Raw genomic sequence first — 17,484 nt, 5'->3', positions numbered from 1 at the left:
CATTAACTGGAAAATGTCTTTAATTTTTAGTGGCAGGCCTTTTATTTTTAACCCAGAAACTTGACCCTCATCGTAACTTGTTACTTACGGTCACTTGCTATTTATGGTCACTGGTAGCAGTGAGGATGGGCTTAGAAAGTGAAGTGAACAGAACTAATGAATCGGTGGACCCAGTAATAGCAATATGATGATCAACTGTGAAAGATGTAGCCACTCTGATGGATCCAGTGACCCGAGACAATCCCCGAGGACTCGTGATGGGAAATGCCATACCCTCCAGAGAACCTGCTGATGATCTCTGTGTGCAGATTGAAGGACAGTTTCCTACTTTGTTTCTCTTGCTTTTTATTTTTTCTGATATGGATAATATGGAAATATGTTTTGCATGATTTCACATGTATGATTCCTACATTGCTTGTCTTCTCAGTTTTGAGGGGCAGGGCAGAGAAAGATTTAGAACTCAAATTTTTTTAAAAGAATGTTAAAAATAAATAACAATTAAAAAAAAATTTTTAAAAGAAATTAGTTGCAGAAAACTCCAGAGAATTAGTCATATAATAGTAGTGTCTAGTCAGTGGCTTGTCTGGATTGGGGGCCCAGGAAAGGTATTTGATCTTCTGTCCTTATCTTCCTGACTAGAGTGGCCAAATGTCATCCTGTAGAGAATAAGTTATTTCCAAGGTTGGCCTCTGCCTTCATTGAGCTTGCTAAAGCATTTCGTTGTATTGGTCGAGCTGTGTTTGGGCAACTCTAGGCTGCCCTGAGATTCCCATGTATTTTTATTTTTTATGTGTCATAAGCATCATATCTGCAGAATTAGATCGAACTTCTGAAGCTGCAGAAACATGTTTTCTACTTACTCTCTAATGCCCTGTGGAATTAATCTAGAATTGTTACCGAACAAGAATTTGGGACTCTGAGTTGTTTAGAGATCAGTACTCTAGTACAGCTAATTCCTAGTGTGCTCACGGCATGGACAGAAGATAGGGAGGGTCAGAGCAGGTGCTGGTCATCTCGATATTATGACCCGCCAGCTGTTGTTTTTAATATTGTCACAAGTATATGTTTATCTCTCAGTAAAAGAAAATATGGCCTAGTTGGTCATCTATTGATTTATTTCATGTAACAGGATAAGGTTGGCTAATTTGTGATATAGAGAGAAAGTTTGAGAACAAACATGCATCTTCCTGCCTTACTTTATGATTCTTTCCCCCATGTCTTAGTACCCCCGTCCCCATGTACCCAAAGTCCTGATGCTTCTGTAGCATCCTGCCCAGGCTTCCCTTAGCCCTCTGTGCTCTGAAATGATCTTCTTTTCCATCTTGCCAATCAAAACTCCCATTCTTTAGGCATATTTGATGTTAGCCTGGTGTTAGAATTAAAGAAATTTAATTGAACTAATTTACAGTGATAAGTGAATGATTGAAAGAGCCCTTTAATCCCCCCATGGGTATTAACATGTCTAAAAAAGGATGCCACAGAATCAGGAAAACAACACACAGGGACACGGGTTCTTACAGTGTCAGTGGAAAGAAAGAGTGCCATAGCAAAGGTATTGGATTTGGGGCGGGAGGATGTAGGATCAGAGCTTGGCTGCACTCTTCAGTAGCTGTGTGACCTTGGACAAGTAATCCATCTTGTGGAGCTCTAATTCCCCACCATTTAATCAAAAGACTGGATTAAATGCCCTCTGTTGTCCTTTTTAGCTCTGATGCTGTGATCCTGAATATAATGACCAAGCTTGGCCCAAAGAGGGCATAAGAAGGGGGATTATGGGTGTAGGATATTACATAAACTGGCAGACTAGGTTGACGTGTGGATAAGTTTTTCCGAACTGACTTTTTTCCTTTTTTTCCCCTAATTCTTTGTTTCAGGAAATGAATTAGTAGGTAGCAAGTAGGGGAAAGATGTGCAGGGCATCCCAAAAATCTTAGTGCGATTTTAAGATCTTAAAGCTTTTTATAAATCACCTTTACCTGTCACCTTTTATGTTGGGCTGTTTGTGGTTTTTTTTTTTATCACTTTAATTTCCAAATATTTTAAACTTTAGTAGCTTAAAACTGCACCAGGACTTTTGGGACAGCTTGCATTTGGAAATGGAGATGTTATAAAAAAAAGATATATCATTATAATTCTTTTAAAATTATTTATAAAAAGAATCTCCTAGAAAGAAGGGGAGGTATCACCTTCATTTTTGCTCTGAATCACTCTCAGCTCATGAGGTAGCCCAAGTATTAGATAACCTAACACATATGACATGACTCCTTTTACCGCTCTCCCTTCTGACTGGCCAGATAAAGAAAAAGGATTACCAGTTATACATATTGCAGAAAAACGACCTTAGTTCATACAATTTAGTAGCCATTTTTATTTTTTTAAAAAATATGTATTAGCTGCTTTATTTGTAACAGCAAAAACCTGGAAATAACCTATATGTCTAACAACTAAAGAATGAATGAGTGAATTACGGAATATTCATAGAATACTAAAATACAGAGCTATGAATGACTGATGAGAATATGAAGTTTCCAAGAAGACAGGAAATGATGTATATGAAGTGAGATCAGAACTTCATACACATTAAATTCCCTCTCCCCCACTACACACACATGTTGTGTCCTTCAGTTAGAGAAGTTCCTTGCGTACTGGTGCTGTTTTGTTTTTGTCATTATAACCATGGTCTCTGGCACATAGTAGGCACCTCAAAAGTGCCTTGAGGCCTAGGACTATTTTTTGTTTATCTTTATGTCCCCAGGGCTTGGCACTGCCTAACATGTAGTTCGCTATCAATAAATGTTTGTTGATTGATTTCGGGTTTATTTGTTTCTATTTAGCCTACAACACATTTTTTTAAATAAAATAAAATTTATGGTAGATATGAAAAACTGGGCCATTTGCTTTCTTCCCTATTTTCGCTGTATGGAACGTTCAGAAGAGCCATGACAATGTCCCAATAACAGCAGCAACAGTAATAATAACATAATAAGAAACCAAAGTAGGAACAACTTAAAGTGATACTTTGTTTGTTTGTTAAGTCGCTCCATGCACTGGCATGTGTTTTGTTGTTTGCTTGAACAGGTTCCTGGTGTAAATTTACCTGTCAGCCAGCTGACCTATTTCTTTACTGCAATCCTTCTCAGCGGCGTCATACATGAGATTGGCCATGGGGTGGCAGCTATCAGGTAATGGAAGCAGACTTCTTATACTCTTGTATTGTGTGTTACCGGAGCTTTTAAAGGAAATATTGTTTCAAAGTTAACTTCTTAGATTGACAATCTAACAACAGTTTTTACATGGAAAATGCAGTTTACAATCCTTTGTTGCATTTTAAACTTTCCCTTTTACAGAGTGGTATCTTACCTAAAGTAGCTAGATCTAAGGCCGCTCCAAAATTTGCCCGTCCATTCTAGTTTGTCTGTCATGGAGATTGTCTTCAGTTTTTGTACTAACGGCAAGAACAAAAAGTGAGAACTTTTTAAGTAAAAGGGACTTTTTAGCAACAGTTTAAATTGGTGTGTAAAAGCTTAGTGTTCTATTCATTCTTGATTTGTGAATTGAAGCAATATTACTAAATTCTTATTCTTTTTTCTGTTTCTTAGAGAACAAGTTCGATTTAATGGATTTGGAATTTTTATCTTCATTGTTTATCCTGGGGCATTTGTTGATCTGTTTACTACCCACTTACAACTTATATCTCCAGTTCAGCAGCTAAGAATATTCTGTGCAGGTGAGTGGTTTGCAATTGTTCCTTTAAATATCAGTTTTATGAGTTCAGTTTGTTTCTGTCTGCTACAGAATCACAAATGAGGAAATCATGTCTTTGTCAGAATTTGTCTCTTAGCGATTGTCTGTATCATATAGCAGGCACTGCTGCTGTTACTGGGAAAGGCTATTAAGAAGACTAAAGATTAGTTGAATCTAAAAAAATAAACTATTAATTTGTGCCAGTATTTGGTTAGGCTGCCTTTGGTGAATTGATTTTCATGGTGCACTGAAATGCCCTTATATAATTCAGAAAAGTATTCTATGTCGCAACATATGCTTGTTTGCTAAGGTTACATTCTGTAACTTGTCAGTCTGGTTGTATAAATTAGAAATCTGGAGACTTAAATGGATACTTCTGGATTGTAAAGTATGGTAGCCGTTCACATCTGTCTCGCCTCTCAGCAGTTTTCATATCATCACGCTAACTTTGGTTTTTAGTTTATTATTAATAATATTGGTGATACTGGATTGTGAGTCCCTTGAAGGCAGGGACTTTCTTTTGCCTCTTTTTGCATCCCTAGCGCTTAGCACAGTGCCTGATAGCGGCCCTGTGTCTTGGCATAGTAGGCGCTTAATAAATGGTTATTGATTGAGTGAACGAAAGATAGAATGACAATGACGGTGATGCTAGCATTTCAGTAGCGCTTTAAGGTTTGCAAAGTGCACTGCAAGGTAGGTGCTATCGTTCGTGCTTTACACATGAGGAGACTGTGGCAGACAAGTTAAGTCACTTGCCCAAAATCTTATGGCTAGTAAATGTTTGAGGCTGGAATTGAACTCGGGGCTTGCTGACTCCTGGTCCGGCCAGCTGCCTCGAGTGTGTTAATTTATACTAAAAGCAATTCACTTTACAGTAAAGTAACTGAAATGTAAGTGCTTCAACATTTAGATACTATGGAAAGTGTGCTTTCATTGGCTTGATCTGAATATTACTTCTGTCCCTCCCAGGTCTGCGCGCGCACGTGTGTGTGTGTGTGTGTGTGTGTGTGTGTGTGTGTGTGTGTGTTTAAATGTGAAAAATATCATAGTATAATAGAGTGCTGACCTTGGTGGAAGCAAGGCCTGGGGTCCAATCCTACCTCTAGCTTTGTCACCATAGAGAAGTCGCTTAACCTCACCATGCCCCTGGCGATTGTGGAAGACTATAATTATGTAAATTAAAGTTGCTGATCCGTGTGAGCAGAATGAGTTTCCATACTGGGAATTACAGGTCTGGATGATCTAAATCAATCTAAATCGGTTGTTAATTTCGAAATTACCTTAAGGTTTAATAACTTAGGAGTTTCTAAAATTTGCTCCAGGGTTGAAGGGATGCGTGTTATCAGTTGTTGCAGTTATCAGTATGTATCAGCCTCCTAGTTGGACCCCCCGTGTCAGGTTTCTCTCCACTCCAGGCCATCTCACAGGCTGCTACTAAAGTAATTTTCCTTAAGCACAGATTCAAACATGTGACACCATATTTAGCCAATTCTATTAGATTCCTATTGCTTCTAGAATGAAATAAAAACTCCTGTTTTTAACTTTTAAAGCCCTGCTCAACCTGGCCCCAGCCTCAATGGACTTTATTAACTGCCCCCCCCCCCCCCCCACTCTGTAATCCAGCCAAACTGGCCTTCTTTCTGTATCCCCATGACATTCTCCTTCCCTCCATGCCTGGAATACATTCCCTCCTTGCCTCTTCCTCCTAGAGTCCCTGGCTTCCTTTAAGATGCAGTTCAGACACCGCTTTCTGTATGAAGCTTTTCCTGATTGCCCTTTTGCTAGTGCCCTCCCTCCTTATATTTACTCCCAAACCAAATTGTATTCAATTTTGCCTATATAGATATCAACATCTATGTGCGCAGAATAGTAATGTATATACATTTTATGTTTATGTGTGTACATATATATTATATATGTATATACGTATGTACTTACGTACGTGTGTGTGTGTTTGTCTGTTCCATTAAAATATAAGCCCATTGCAAGGAGCAACTGTTCTTGTATTTGTATCCCCAGCACCTGGCATAGTGCCTGGCATGTGTTTAATAATTATTTGTTGATCGATCAATTCTTCTCTCTTGAGAAGTTAGGGAGGGCTGTTGAGTACAAGAAAAGAAATTTGAAGAGATATTGGGGGACCTTGGGAAGGTAGGAGATATACTGTATAAAGAAAGACCGCCTAACTTTATTTGTCTCATAATAAGTTAGACACTTCTACATTGCTACATCATCTTCCTTCTGTAAGATTTGGAAATCACGTCTCCAGGGTAGGCCGTCACTGCACTAGAAATTCTTCTAGTGGGAATACTTAGAGGAAGATTATGCATCCGCATAATTTTGAGCAAGGAAAGGGTAGCCTTGATTCACCAGTGCTTCAGCACCAACGTTGCTTCTCAAAGGAATGTCTTTTAAAAGTTCTTTTGTACATATCAGCTGTAGTATAGTTCATCCTAGGTATGGCACGTAATTGGACTTTATAAAAAGCAACATGTTCTGTTATCTGACTCAGATTTATGTAAAACTTTTAAAAATCTCTATAGACATTCCTACAAATTATGCAGAATTGATTAGAAGAAGTTATATGCTAGTTTTGTTTGATATTTTAGATATGATTTGCTACTATTTTTATGTATACACATGTGTATATGCATACACACATATATTATATATGAGTTTCTGTGTTTTAGGTATGACTGGCACTGGGGAAAAATGAAAACTATCAGTGAAATCAGTTCTAATCACTAAGCTTTTTTCATTCAAATATTTGGAAGCGTTATTTAGATGAGTCTAACAGAGGGCATTCTTTCCTTGTGAAACTGATGCTAATCTGAATCTCTTTTGCTGTAATTTAAATATACTTTAGTTTAAATGTCCTTAACTTTAATTAATGGGCTGGATCCCATTTCCTTTCTCCTTCCCCCTCCCCTGCCTCTGCCCACTCCCCATAAGCAGAAAGCAATGGACTCCCTACTCAGAATAAACTAAAATACATTGGGTGACAAAGGAAATTCAATTATATTGAAATAGAGTTATCAGAATATATATATTTTTTAAAGTTCACAGACTGTGGGTTAAGAACCCCTGTTAGAGCAATATATTCTTTTGTTGTTGAGTCATTTCAATCATGTCCAACTCTCCATGACCCCATGTTGAGGGTTTTCTTGTTAAAGATAACCGAGTGGTTTGCCGCTTCTTTCTCCAGCTCATTTTACAGGTGAGGAACAGAGGCTAGCAGGGTTAAATGACTTACCGAAAGTCACATAGCTAGTAAGTTTCTGAGGCTGGATTTGAATTCAGGTCCTGCCGACTCCAGGCCTGGCACTCTATCCACTGTGCGACCTAGCTACCCCAATGTGTTCTTATAAATATATTTTAAAAATAAAATTTTGCTATAGTATTATTATATAGTATTATATATAGTATAATATATAGTATTATTCCTAGTTCTTAGGATACTGATGTGCTTACATGCTTCTTTAGGAACATGTTTCCTGTAGCAGTTAGTTAGGTGGTGCAGTGGGTAGAGCGCTGGGCCCGGAGAGCAGATCCAGCCTCAGGCGTGTACTCCCTGGGGCACCCTGAGCAAGTCACTTAACCTTGGTTTGCCTCAGTTTCCTCACCTGTAAAACAGGTATCATCCTAACACGCACCTCTCAGAATTGTTGTGAAGATTAAATGAGATATTCATAAAGCATCTTCCCTGTTCAAGAACTTTCTCTGGTTCCCCCTTGGCTGTAGAATAGAATATAAAATATTAAACACATCAGTCTGATATTGAAGGCTCTCCATACTACAATCCCTCTCTTAGCTATTTAATGTTATCTACCAGTACTCCCTAATATGACCCCTCTGTTCCAGACAGACTCTTCTATGGCAAAGCTAAAGTAACAAACTGTGGCCCAGCCCAAGCCAAGGGCATCACCCAAGCACCTAAAGGCTCCCCTCAGCAGAACCCCTTCTGTATCACTAGGGCTTGGGCAGCTTTTCAGTGGTTCAACCCAAGAAGCCATTCTCTGTCAGACTCTGCTTCTGAAGGGTAAGGCCTTGCCCCTTACTCCAGTCTTGTCCACTTTAGTCTAGCATATGTGTTTAAGTCAAATATATAGCTAACGTATTTACAGTTTGAAAGAATTTAGGAAATATTGACTATGTATTTGAAGGACATCAAAAGTCTCTGTGTTCCTAGGAAATTTATGGTTGGTTTGGTTTTTTGAGAGGAGGAGGTAGTTTTTTGATAGCTTTTATTTTATATCATCTATATTTCCCAATATATTCCTCTCCCTACCTATCCCAGGGAGCTGTCCTTTATAATAAGGAAGAAAGAAACGCAGCAAAACTAAGCAACACCTCAACCAAATCTTATTTTATATGCGGTGTTGCATAATCAGTGTTCTATCTCTGCAAGAAAGGGAGGGAGATACATTCCCACATCTTTTTTTGAGAGTCAGTCTTGCTCATTATAATTTCATAGAATTCTTTTTTTTAAGTTTTATTAATAACTTTTGTTTTTACATTGCCTAAATTTCTCCAGGACTTTGTTTTTAATATTCTTGTCTTTTTTTTTTCTTTTGGCAAGGCAGTCAGGGTTAAGTGACTTGCCTAGGGTTACACAGCTAGTAAGTGTTGAGTGTCTGAGGCCAGATTTGAACTCAGGTCCTCCTAACTCCAGGGCCAATGCTCTATCCACTGCACCACCTGGCCGCCCCTTGTCTCTTATTTCTTGCCATTATTTTCATGTCTTTCTGGTGTCTTTCATTAGGCTTTTCATGTCTTTTAAGACATTTCATGTCTTTCATTAGGCTTTTTATGTTGAATCCTTCATCCTACGTCCTCTATCGATGTCTCTCACTGTTTATTTTTTTCTCTAGATTTTTCAAAATTCTTCTTCTGGCTCATTATATTGTCTTTTCTCAAACAAGTCATTGACATCTATAGTTTCCACTTCCTCACTATTCCTTAATCCCTTCCAATCTGCCTCCATTGCTTTATAAGAATCGCCCCCAAAGAAGGTCATCTACAACTTTCTAATGTCTTTATTGATTAGATTTTTCTCAGTCTCCATCTTCCTCAACTACTCTAACATCTGATACGTTTGGCCATGGAAATGTTATTTAAAAGTTTTGATTTGGACCAGCGATTATTTTCTTTGATAGTTCCTTTAGTTAGTTAAATTTCCTTTTCTGAGAATGAGTTAACATCTCTCTTTGATGTTCTGTTAATTTCAATGTTGTATGTTTTTGTACATAATCGATACATGCTCAGTTTTCTTAGCAAGTAACGGTATGGTAGGTTCTAATCATTGTCTTTCTTTTCTTCGAGATTTGTTGTGATTTCACCCTGTTACTTTTATTTTCCTTCCTCTATTTAATCTAGATTGACTAAAGATTTATCAACTTTGTTACTCTTTTCAAATAACCAACATCAACTTTTAGCAGTTCTATAATTCCTATGGTTGCTTCTCTTATAATTTCAAGATATTCTCTTTTATGGTCATTTTCAGTTTGTTAGCTTAATATATACTTTTAAAAATAGACTAAGTTGTAAGTAATAGATACACACTTCCTCATACAGTTCTCTTTTTCAGTTTTTTCTTTGTATATGGAAGGATTCACATTTGATGATATGTGTCATGTTCATAATAAAATTTTTTTTAAAACTTTTGCTTTAAAAAGAAAACATTGTCTGTCTTTACATTTACTGTTACTCCCACATGAGGAGCTTCTTCCCTTGATTTTTAAGAGTTAAAATTCTGATTATCCTTAGAGGGCCGACTTATTTGCCATCTCCATGAAATCAAGTAGCTAAGTAGTGCAGTGGCTAGAGTGCCAGGCCTGGAATCAGGAAGACCTGAATTCAAATGTGATGTCAAACACTTACTAGCTGTGTGGACCTCCCCCCCACCCAACACACACACACACCTCAGCAAGTCGCTTTACCCTGTTGACTTCAGTTTTATCATCTGTCAAATGAGCTAGAAGAGGAAATAGCAAACTACTCCAGTGTCTTTTCCAAGAAAACCCCAAAGGGGGTCACACAGAGCCAGACATGACTGAAAACAATTCAAAGTCAACAACCATGAAGTCTTTGATCCCAGCGACCAATAATTCCCTCATCTTTTAATGAACCATCGGAGGACTTTATACCTCCTATGATTTCTTACATTGTTCTCTGCACTGTTACTTGTGTATCTGTTTTATCCTCTTTTTTTTGAGGGAATTCTGTAATTATATAAGCTTTATTCAGAATAAATTTTTTTTAAATTTATTTTTAGTTTTCAGCATTCATTTCCACAAGATTTTGAGTTACAAATTTCCTCTCCATCTCCACCCTCCTCACCCCAAGATGGCACGTATTCTGATTGCCCCGTTCCTCAGTTAGCCCTCCCTTCTATCACCACACTTCCCTGCCCCATCCCCTTTCCCCTTACTTTCTCGTAGGGCAAGATAGATTTCTATACCCCATTGCAGGTATATCTTACTTCCCAGTTGCCTGTAAAAACAACTTTTTTTTAACATTTATTTTTGGAACTTTGAGTTCCAAATTCTGTCCCTCCTTCCCTCCACATCCACCCTCCTTGAGAAGGCAGGCAAATTCAATATAGGTTATACATGTATTGTTATGCAAATCACTTCCATAATAGTCATGTTGTGAAAGACTAACTATATTTCTCTCCATCCTATTCAATTTTCTCCTTTGACCCTGTCCTTTTTCAAAAATGTTTGTTCCTCCACCAATCTGCCCTCCCTTCTGTCATTCCCCCTCCCTTATCTTCTTCCCCCCTACTTTCCTGTAAGGTAAGGTACCCAATTGAGTGTGTATGTTATTCCTTCCTTAAGCCAAGTCTGATGAGAGCAAGATTCACTCATTCCCTTTCACCTACCACTTCTTCTCTTCCATTACAACAACTTTTTCTTGACACTTTTATGTGAGATAACTTACCCCATTCTATCTCTCCCCTTCTCCTTCTCCCAGTATATTTCTCTCTCACCCCTTAATTTTTTTTTAGATATCATCCCTTCATATTCAACTCACCCTGTGCCCTCTGTCTATATACATGTATATTCCCTTCAACTACCCTAGCACTGAGAAACATGTCATGAGTTACAAATATCATCTTTCTATGTAGGAATGTAAACAAAACATTTCACTTTAGTAAGTCCCTTATGTTTTCTCTTTCCTGTTTACCTTTTCATTCTTCTCTTGATTCTTGTATTTGAACATCAAATTTTCTATTCAGCTCTCGTTTTTTCATCAAGAATGCTTGGAAGTCCTCTGTTTCATTGAAAATCTATATTTTGGCCTGAAGTATTATACGCAGTTTTGCTGGGCAGGTCAAAGCCAATGAAAAAGATTCACTCATTGCCCCTCACCTGCCCCCTCTTCCCTTCCTACAGAACTGCTTTTTCTTGCCACTTTTATGCAAGATAATTTACCCCATTCTATCTCTCCCTTTCTCCCTCTCTCAATATATTCCTCTCTCATCCCGTAATTTGATTTTATTTTTTTAGATATCATCCCTTCATATTCAACATCATCTTTCCATGTAGGAATGTAAACAAAACAGTTCAACTTTAATAAGTCCCTTATGATTTCTCTTTCTTGTTTATCTTCTCATGCTTCTCTTGATTCTTGTACTTGAAAGTCAGATTTTCTATTCAGCTCTGGTCTTTTCATTGAGAAAGCTTGAAAGTCCTCTATTTTATTGAAGATCCATATTTTGCCTTAGAGCATGATATTCAGTTTTTCTGGGTAGGTGATTCTTGGTTTTAATCCTAGCTCCATTGACCTCTGGAATATCATATTCCAAGCCCTTTGATCCCTTAATGTAGAAGCTGCTGAATCTTGTATTAGCCTGATTGTGTTTCCACAATACTCAAATTGTTTCTTTCTGGCTGCTTGCAGTATTTTCTCCTTGATCTGGGAGCTCTGGAATTTGGCAACAGTATTCCGAGGAGTTTTCTTTTTGGGATCTTTTTGAGGAGGCCATCGGTGGATTCTTTCATTTTCTATTTTATCCTTTGGCTCTAGAATATCAGGGCAGTTCTCCTTGATAATTTCTTGAAAGGTGACTTCTAAGCTCTTTTTTTGATTATGGCTTTCAAGTAGTCCAATAATTTTTAAATTATCTCTCCTGGATCTATTTTCCAGGTCTGTGGGTTTTCCAATGAGATATTTCACATTGTCTTCCATTTTTTCATTCCTTTGGTTCTGTTTTATGATGTCTTGATTTCTCATAAAGTCATTAGCTTCCACTTGCTCCATTCTAATTTTTAAGGTGGTATTTTCTTCTATGGTCTTTTGGACCTCCTCTTCCATTTGGCCAATTGTGCCTTTTAAAGCATTCTCCTTATTGGCTTTTTGTAGCTCTTTTGACATTTCGGTTAGTGTATTTTTTAAGATGTTATTTTTTTCTTCATTTTTTGGTGTCTCCTTTAGCAAGATGTTGACTCATTTTTCATGAATTTCTTGTATTACTCTCATTTCTCTTCCCAGTTTTTCCTCTAATTTCCAAATCATTTTTGAGCTCTTCCCTGGCCTGAGACCAATTCATATTTTTCTTGGAAGCTTTTGATGTGGGATCTTTGACTTTGTCAACTTCTCCTGGCTGTGTGTTTCGATCTTCTTTGTCACCAAAGAAAGATTCTATAGTCTGAGTCCTTTTATGATGCCTGCTCATTTTCCCAACCAATTGCTTGACTTTTGAGCTCTTTGTCAGGGTATAACTGCTTCCAGAGTGGAGAGTGCTTTGTCCCAAGTTTCAAGGGTTTTGCACTGCTGTATTCAGAGCTACTTCTGTTCTGAGGTGGTATGATGCTCCTCTCATGGGTTGCACTCTGGTCTGTGAGTGCAGGCACTCTTTTCCACTGTGTAGCTATGAGGAGGATTCCCTCTTCACATCCACCACAAGCTCTGCCACACCAGTGCTCCTCTTCCCCCAAGGACCTCCAGCCAGGATCACGACCCGGATCCAAGCAGGGCAAAGCAAGAGAACCCTGCCTCAGTGCCAGCAAAGAGATTCCTGCACTCCAGCTCTGATCAGTCACCTGATTGCCTCTACCACGTGGGCCTGGAGCTCTTCAGAAGCAGCCACCTCTGCTGCTGCAGCCACTTCCACTGCTGTAGGGCTGGGGCCTGACCACACACTTCTCTCATCCAGGTCCAGCAGTTTTCCCACTGACTAGCTAAGTTGTCTTTGGCATTTGTGGGTTGAAAAGTCTAGAAACTGCCACAGCTCAGTGATTCAGTGCCCTGAGGCCTGTTCTGTCTAGTCTACTCAGGCCTGGTCTGTCCTGGTACAGCCCCTGCTAGGCTGTGTTCCACTCCCAGCACAGTGTGATAGACCCTTCCCAGCAACTATCTGGGCCATCTTAGGATGGAGACTTGTTTCATTCCGGCATTTCATGGGTTCTGTAGCTCTAGAATTTGTTTAGAGTCATTTTTTACAGGTTTTTGGAGGGATTTGGGGGAGAGCTCAAGCAAGTCCCTGTTTTCATGCTGCCATCTTAGCTCCGCCCCCTATCCTTTCTCTAATATTGTAAGATTCTTAGGGATGGGGGCTTGTTGTTCCACCATGGTGACTTTCACAAGGGCTCTTATTAGCTATGGCCCAGTGGAAACCCCTTGGGCCAGTTTCTGATTTGCCCCGCCTACCCTTCATACTCCACTGCCCTTTTCAGTACTAGCAGATGTTAGGGAAATGCATTTCAGGGAGCATTTGTTTCCAGAGGAGCAGTGTTGTAGCTGAACTTTTGTTTAATGTTCCTTCAAATTTTACCTATCCTTACATTTTAATATAAAATGACCCTCAACTGAAACTAAGGAAATCTCTGCACAGTATTGAGTAAGAGTGTCATGTGGCTAAATTGGTAGACTTTTAAAGAGTTATAATCTAGCTGAAGTACAGACATACAGGATTTTATGTCTTCAGGTGAACAATAAAAGAATAAAAAGTTTCAGTTTGTGGGATGACTAGCAGATTTACCAAATGTAGAGGGGAGAGTAAAAGATCCTCAGGACCCTTTTGCCACCACATCCTTTAATCCTGTCAAATAAAATTGCAAAAATAAATTGTTGTGGTATTTTTTTGATTGGTACTTTGGGAACATAGTGAACAGAGATCTTAACTTAGGGTCAGGAAGACCTAAGCTTGAATCTTGTCTCTGTTACTTACTAGCTGTAACTCCCTGGAGAAGTAACTCAGCCTTCTCTCAGCCTCAATGAGGATAGCCCCCCTCTCAGAACCAAGTTTTGAGGATCAAATGAAATAATGTATGTGAAGTGCTTTACAAACTTTAAAGCACCATTTACATGTTAATTGTTTTTAAATACATATATAATGTGTCTAAGTAAACAAGCAAATTGATGGGTTTAGCAGATTCTGTTGCTTGATGTATTTTCCTAATTTGGGCATAAAATATTGCTATGTAGTTTATGATTTTCAAACATCTTCATTGGACATATATGTTGTTGTTCAGTCATTTCAGTCATTTCTGATTCTTTGTAACTCCATTTGGGGTTTTCTTGGCAAAATGTGGTTTTGGCATTTCCTTCTCCAGCTCATTTTAGAGATGAGGAAACTGAGGCAAACATGGTCAAATGACTTGCCCAGGGTTATACAGATAGTAAATGGCCGGATTTGAACTCAGGTCTTCCTGACTACAGGCCTGGCTCTCTATCCACTGTGCCGCTTACATATTCTGTTTTTCCCACAAGTTTTAAATTTCTGTCCAGAGTACATTGGTTAAAGATGAATTCACTATCCAGATTCTTTTGGACTTAGATCCATTTCAGAGGGTAAGATGAAGGTGACATTTCATTAAGATGTTAATAGGAGGTGATAAGTGGATATTCTTCTATTTAAATAGCTTTTGTGAATGTGTCAGGGAGTTCATTTCAGTTGTCACAAGTATGCCTAAATTAATGATGTGTAATATTTATGTTTATCCAATTCATAATAGTAAAAAGGAAATTTTAGAAAATTGATAAATTTTTTGAAAAATTAATTTTCAGTTGAATCATTTAATTGAAAAAATTATGAAGTCTATTTTAGTTAAAATTATGGCATGTTTTCCTGGATAGAAATTAACATCTTGGTTATTTTCATATTTTGGCACCTTAGTTTGAAAGAAGCAGAGAATCTTGGATGATGTCAGGTTAAGAGATTGAGAGGTTATTCAGCTTCTTGATATTGTTTCACTTGTAAGAACTTGTATGAAGTAAGTAAGCTGTCTCTTGAGATCATCTCCATTCTGCTGTTGTCTCTACTCATTCATAGATATGTCCTCCTTTCAGGTGTCTGGCACAACTTTGTCCTTGGAGTTTTGAGTCTTGTGGCTCTCCTTCTGCTACCTGTAATTCTTTTCCCACTTTACTACGCTGGAGTTGGCGCTCTTGTTCTTGACATCGCTGAGGTAAGACAAGTCAAGTGATTGTTTGTTTAGCAGCAGCAGCAGCCGCAAAAACTCTCTCAGCTTTTATATGGTACAGTATTCTTGTCCATGTGTCCTTACATGCATAAGACTCAGTTTTGTTCAAGAGAAATCACTCCATGCCTCATAGCTGTAGCAAATTATGCTGTGAAGAACACCGGATTCAAAAACTACATATACATATATGCATGAATAGATATACACATCACTTCTAAAATGATAGAATCCGTCAGAGGTAGAGTGTAACGCATCGTGTTTATCAATAAACAGATGGTTTCTCTTTGCTGAACTTTTCAAATGTGGTGATTCTTAGGGAATAAAGAAATTAAACTGAAGTTTGTTTTGTAGTAGCGTTAGTGGGAGGGCAAGTTAACTGCCTAAGTTCAAAAAACACTATGAGTGCTATATAGAGTTTGTGTTTAGATTCTGGATGAAAGAAAACAATAATTTCCAGGCAGAGATAATGACCAGTGGATTATGGAAAGTTTTAGTTAGAAGGAAAAATCTTGAAATTTATGTCCATTGAGAAATGGTAAATTGAGAGTTTGAAAACACTTGTCCTTTCATAAAAGGTTCTAATGCCCATGCTCATTGTTGCAGAATGTCTACGAGATATAGTTAGACAAAGCTTTTCAGCTTACTACTATGCCATACTAAATGTGTTTGATGTTCTGAAAGCTTCTTATATCAATTTAAATAAAAGTGTTGTTCTTTGATTCAAATAAGCCCTCAAATTTTCTGTAGCGAGGAAATTGACTCACCTTTTTTTTTAAAGTACTATATATTTAGGGTAATTGTAAATTGGCTTCATGTGATATATACATAGTTACGTAGATATAGATATAGATATAGATATAGACATAGACGGAGTAAAGTGAAGATACTTTAGGGATTGTTTCCAACCAGTTTTTCTCTCCTTCCCTCCTCCCCATTCTTATTCTTAAGGACTCACCTGCTAATGGACCCAGAGGCCTCTTTGTAGGAGACCTAGTCACCCAGCTCCAGGACTGTTCAGTTCACAAAGTAGAAGATTGGAATTCCTGTCTAGGGCTCATCTCACAGGAGCCACAGATTGGTTACTGTCTAAGTTCAGCAGCTTTGCAACAGTTAACTTTCCCAGCCAGAGGTATGTGTGTGTGCTGAGTAGAATAAAGCCTGTGACATTGAGCGGTCACTGCTGCATAGAACGTGTGGTTTCCTTATGGTTTCTTTGTTTAAAGATAGGTTTCTTAAAGCTCAATGGCAATGTACTAGAAAATCCTAGTGGTCATTCTTCCTCCTAAATTAGATGCTGCCATCCAGGTTTCCTTTTTCATAAATCCATTTGAACCTTCTGCCCAGTTTTCCTTCTTAATTCTTAAATCTTAGGATTACTAAAGTTACTTCTCTGTACTTTCAAAACTATGTATATACAGTCAGCAGTGATAAGAAAGCTCAGGACTGAAATAAAAAAGTTGAATTTCATTATTACCTTTGTCAGAAATGTATCACAACTTACATCATTATTGTCTTAAGGCCTAACAGTATTAAAGGTGGCTCTGCAGAAAGTAGCAATCAGCTGTTTCTATAGTTCTTCACAACTTAGGAAAGCCTTTTATAAGCATTGTGGTACTGAAAGTTCTCAACAGCTTCATGACCTTGGCGAGGTGGATATCTTACCCCCACTTCACAGGCTCACATGACTGAGATGCGTTCTCATGTAGCTAGTAAGTGCCAAAGGAGGGAACCAAGTCCTGGTCTTCTGACTGCCAGGCTTTATCCACTCTGTCGCTCTTTCCACTGCTCATGGGAGCAGCACACGTCCCAGGCAGCCATTTGGGCAGTAGGCTCAGCTGTACCTGGAAATATATTGCTCTGGTCCTTTTGGTTTTGGTAAGGCAGCCAGGGTTAAGTGACTTGTCCAGGGTCACACAGTGAGCAAGGGTCAAGTGTCTGAGGCTGGATTTGACCTCGGGTCCTCCTGACTCCAGTACTGGTGCTCTATCTACTGCGCCACCTAGCTGCCTCCATTGCTCTGATTCTTAGAATAGCATGGTTATTTTGGGACTCTGCTACCCTTAGGGTGCAAGTACAGGCAGAGTCCTTGATGCACACGCAAGGCTGGTTTTGAGCTCCATCTGCCCTACAAATTCACCAGCATTAAACACTTCCCTCTTGTGCTTTAAAAGCTGAAGGAACCCATCTTCCTTGAGGTCTAAGACTATAGGACTTTAGAACCCAGGGTGTATCTTGGTTTCTAGAAAGAAGTATCCTGGCTTGATGTTTATGTCCCTCTTAAGGCGAAAGCAATTTGGAGTGGAACATCTTT

The 17,484-nt window shown here is 38.6% G+C and overlaps 1 protein-coding gene across 3 annotated transcripts in view; it reads left to right on the top strand.

The window, feature by feature from the left end:
- MBTPS2 (membrane bound transcription factor peptidase, site 2) overlaps nt 1-17,484 on the top strand; it is a 47,379-nt gene that overhangs the window by 4,843 nt on the left and 25,052 nt on the right. For all 3 annotated transcript variants that reach the window (XM_036745078.1, XM_036745080.1, XM_036745079.1), the window contains exons 4-7: nt 3,079-3,182; nt 3,600-3,727; nt 15,040-15,158; nt 16,122-16,302. In XM_036745078.1, coding sequence (XP_036600973.1) covers nt 3,079-3,182; nt 3,600-3,727; nt 15,040-15,158; nt 16,122-16,302 — 532 coding nt within the window. The remainder of the gene's footprint in view (nt 1-3,078; nt 3,183-3,599; nt 3,728-15,039; nt 15,159-16,121; nt 16,303-17,484) is intronic.

This window comes from Trichosurus vulpecula, chromosome 2, assembly GCF_011100635.1.
Source record: "Trichosurus vulpecula isolate mTriVul1 chromosome 2, mTriVul1.pri, whole genome shotgun sequence".
NCBI lineage: Eukaryota > Metazoa > Chordata > Mammalia > Diprotodontia > Phalangeridae > Trichosurus > Trichosurus vulpecula.
The sequence above is the reverse complement of the archived record's forward strand: the minus strand, read 5'-3'. Positions and strand labels throughout refer to the sequence as shown.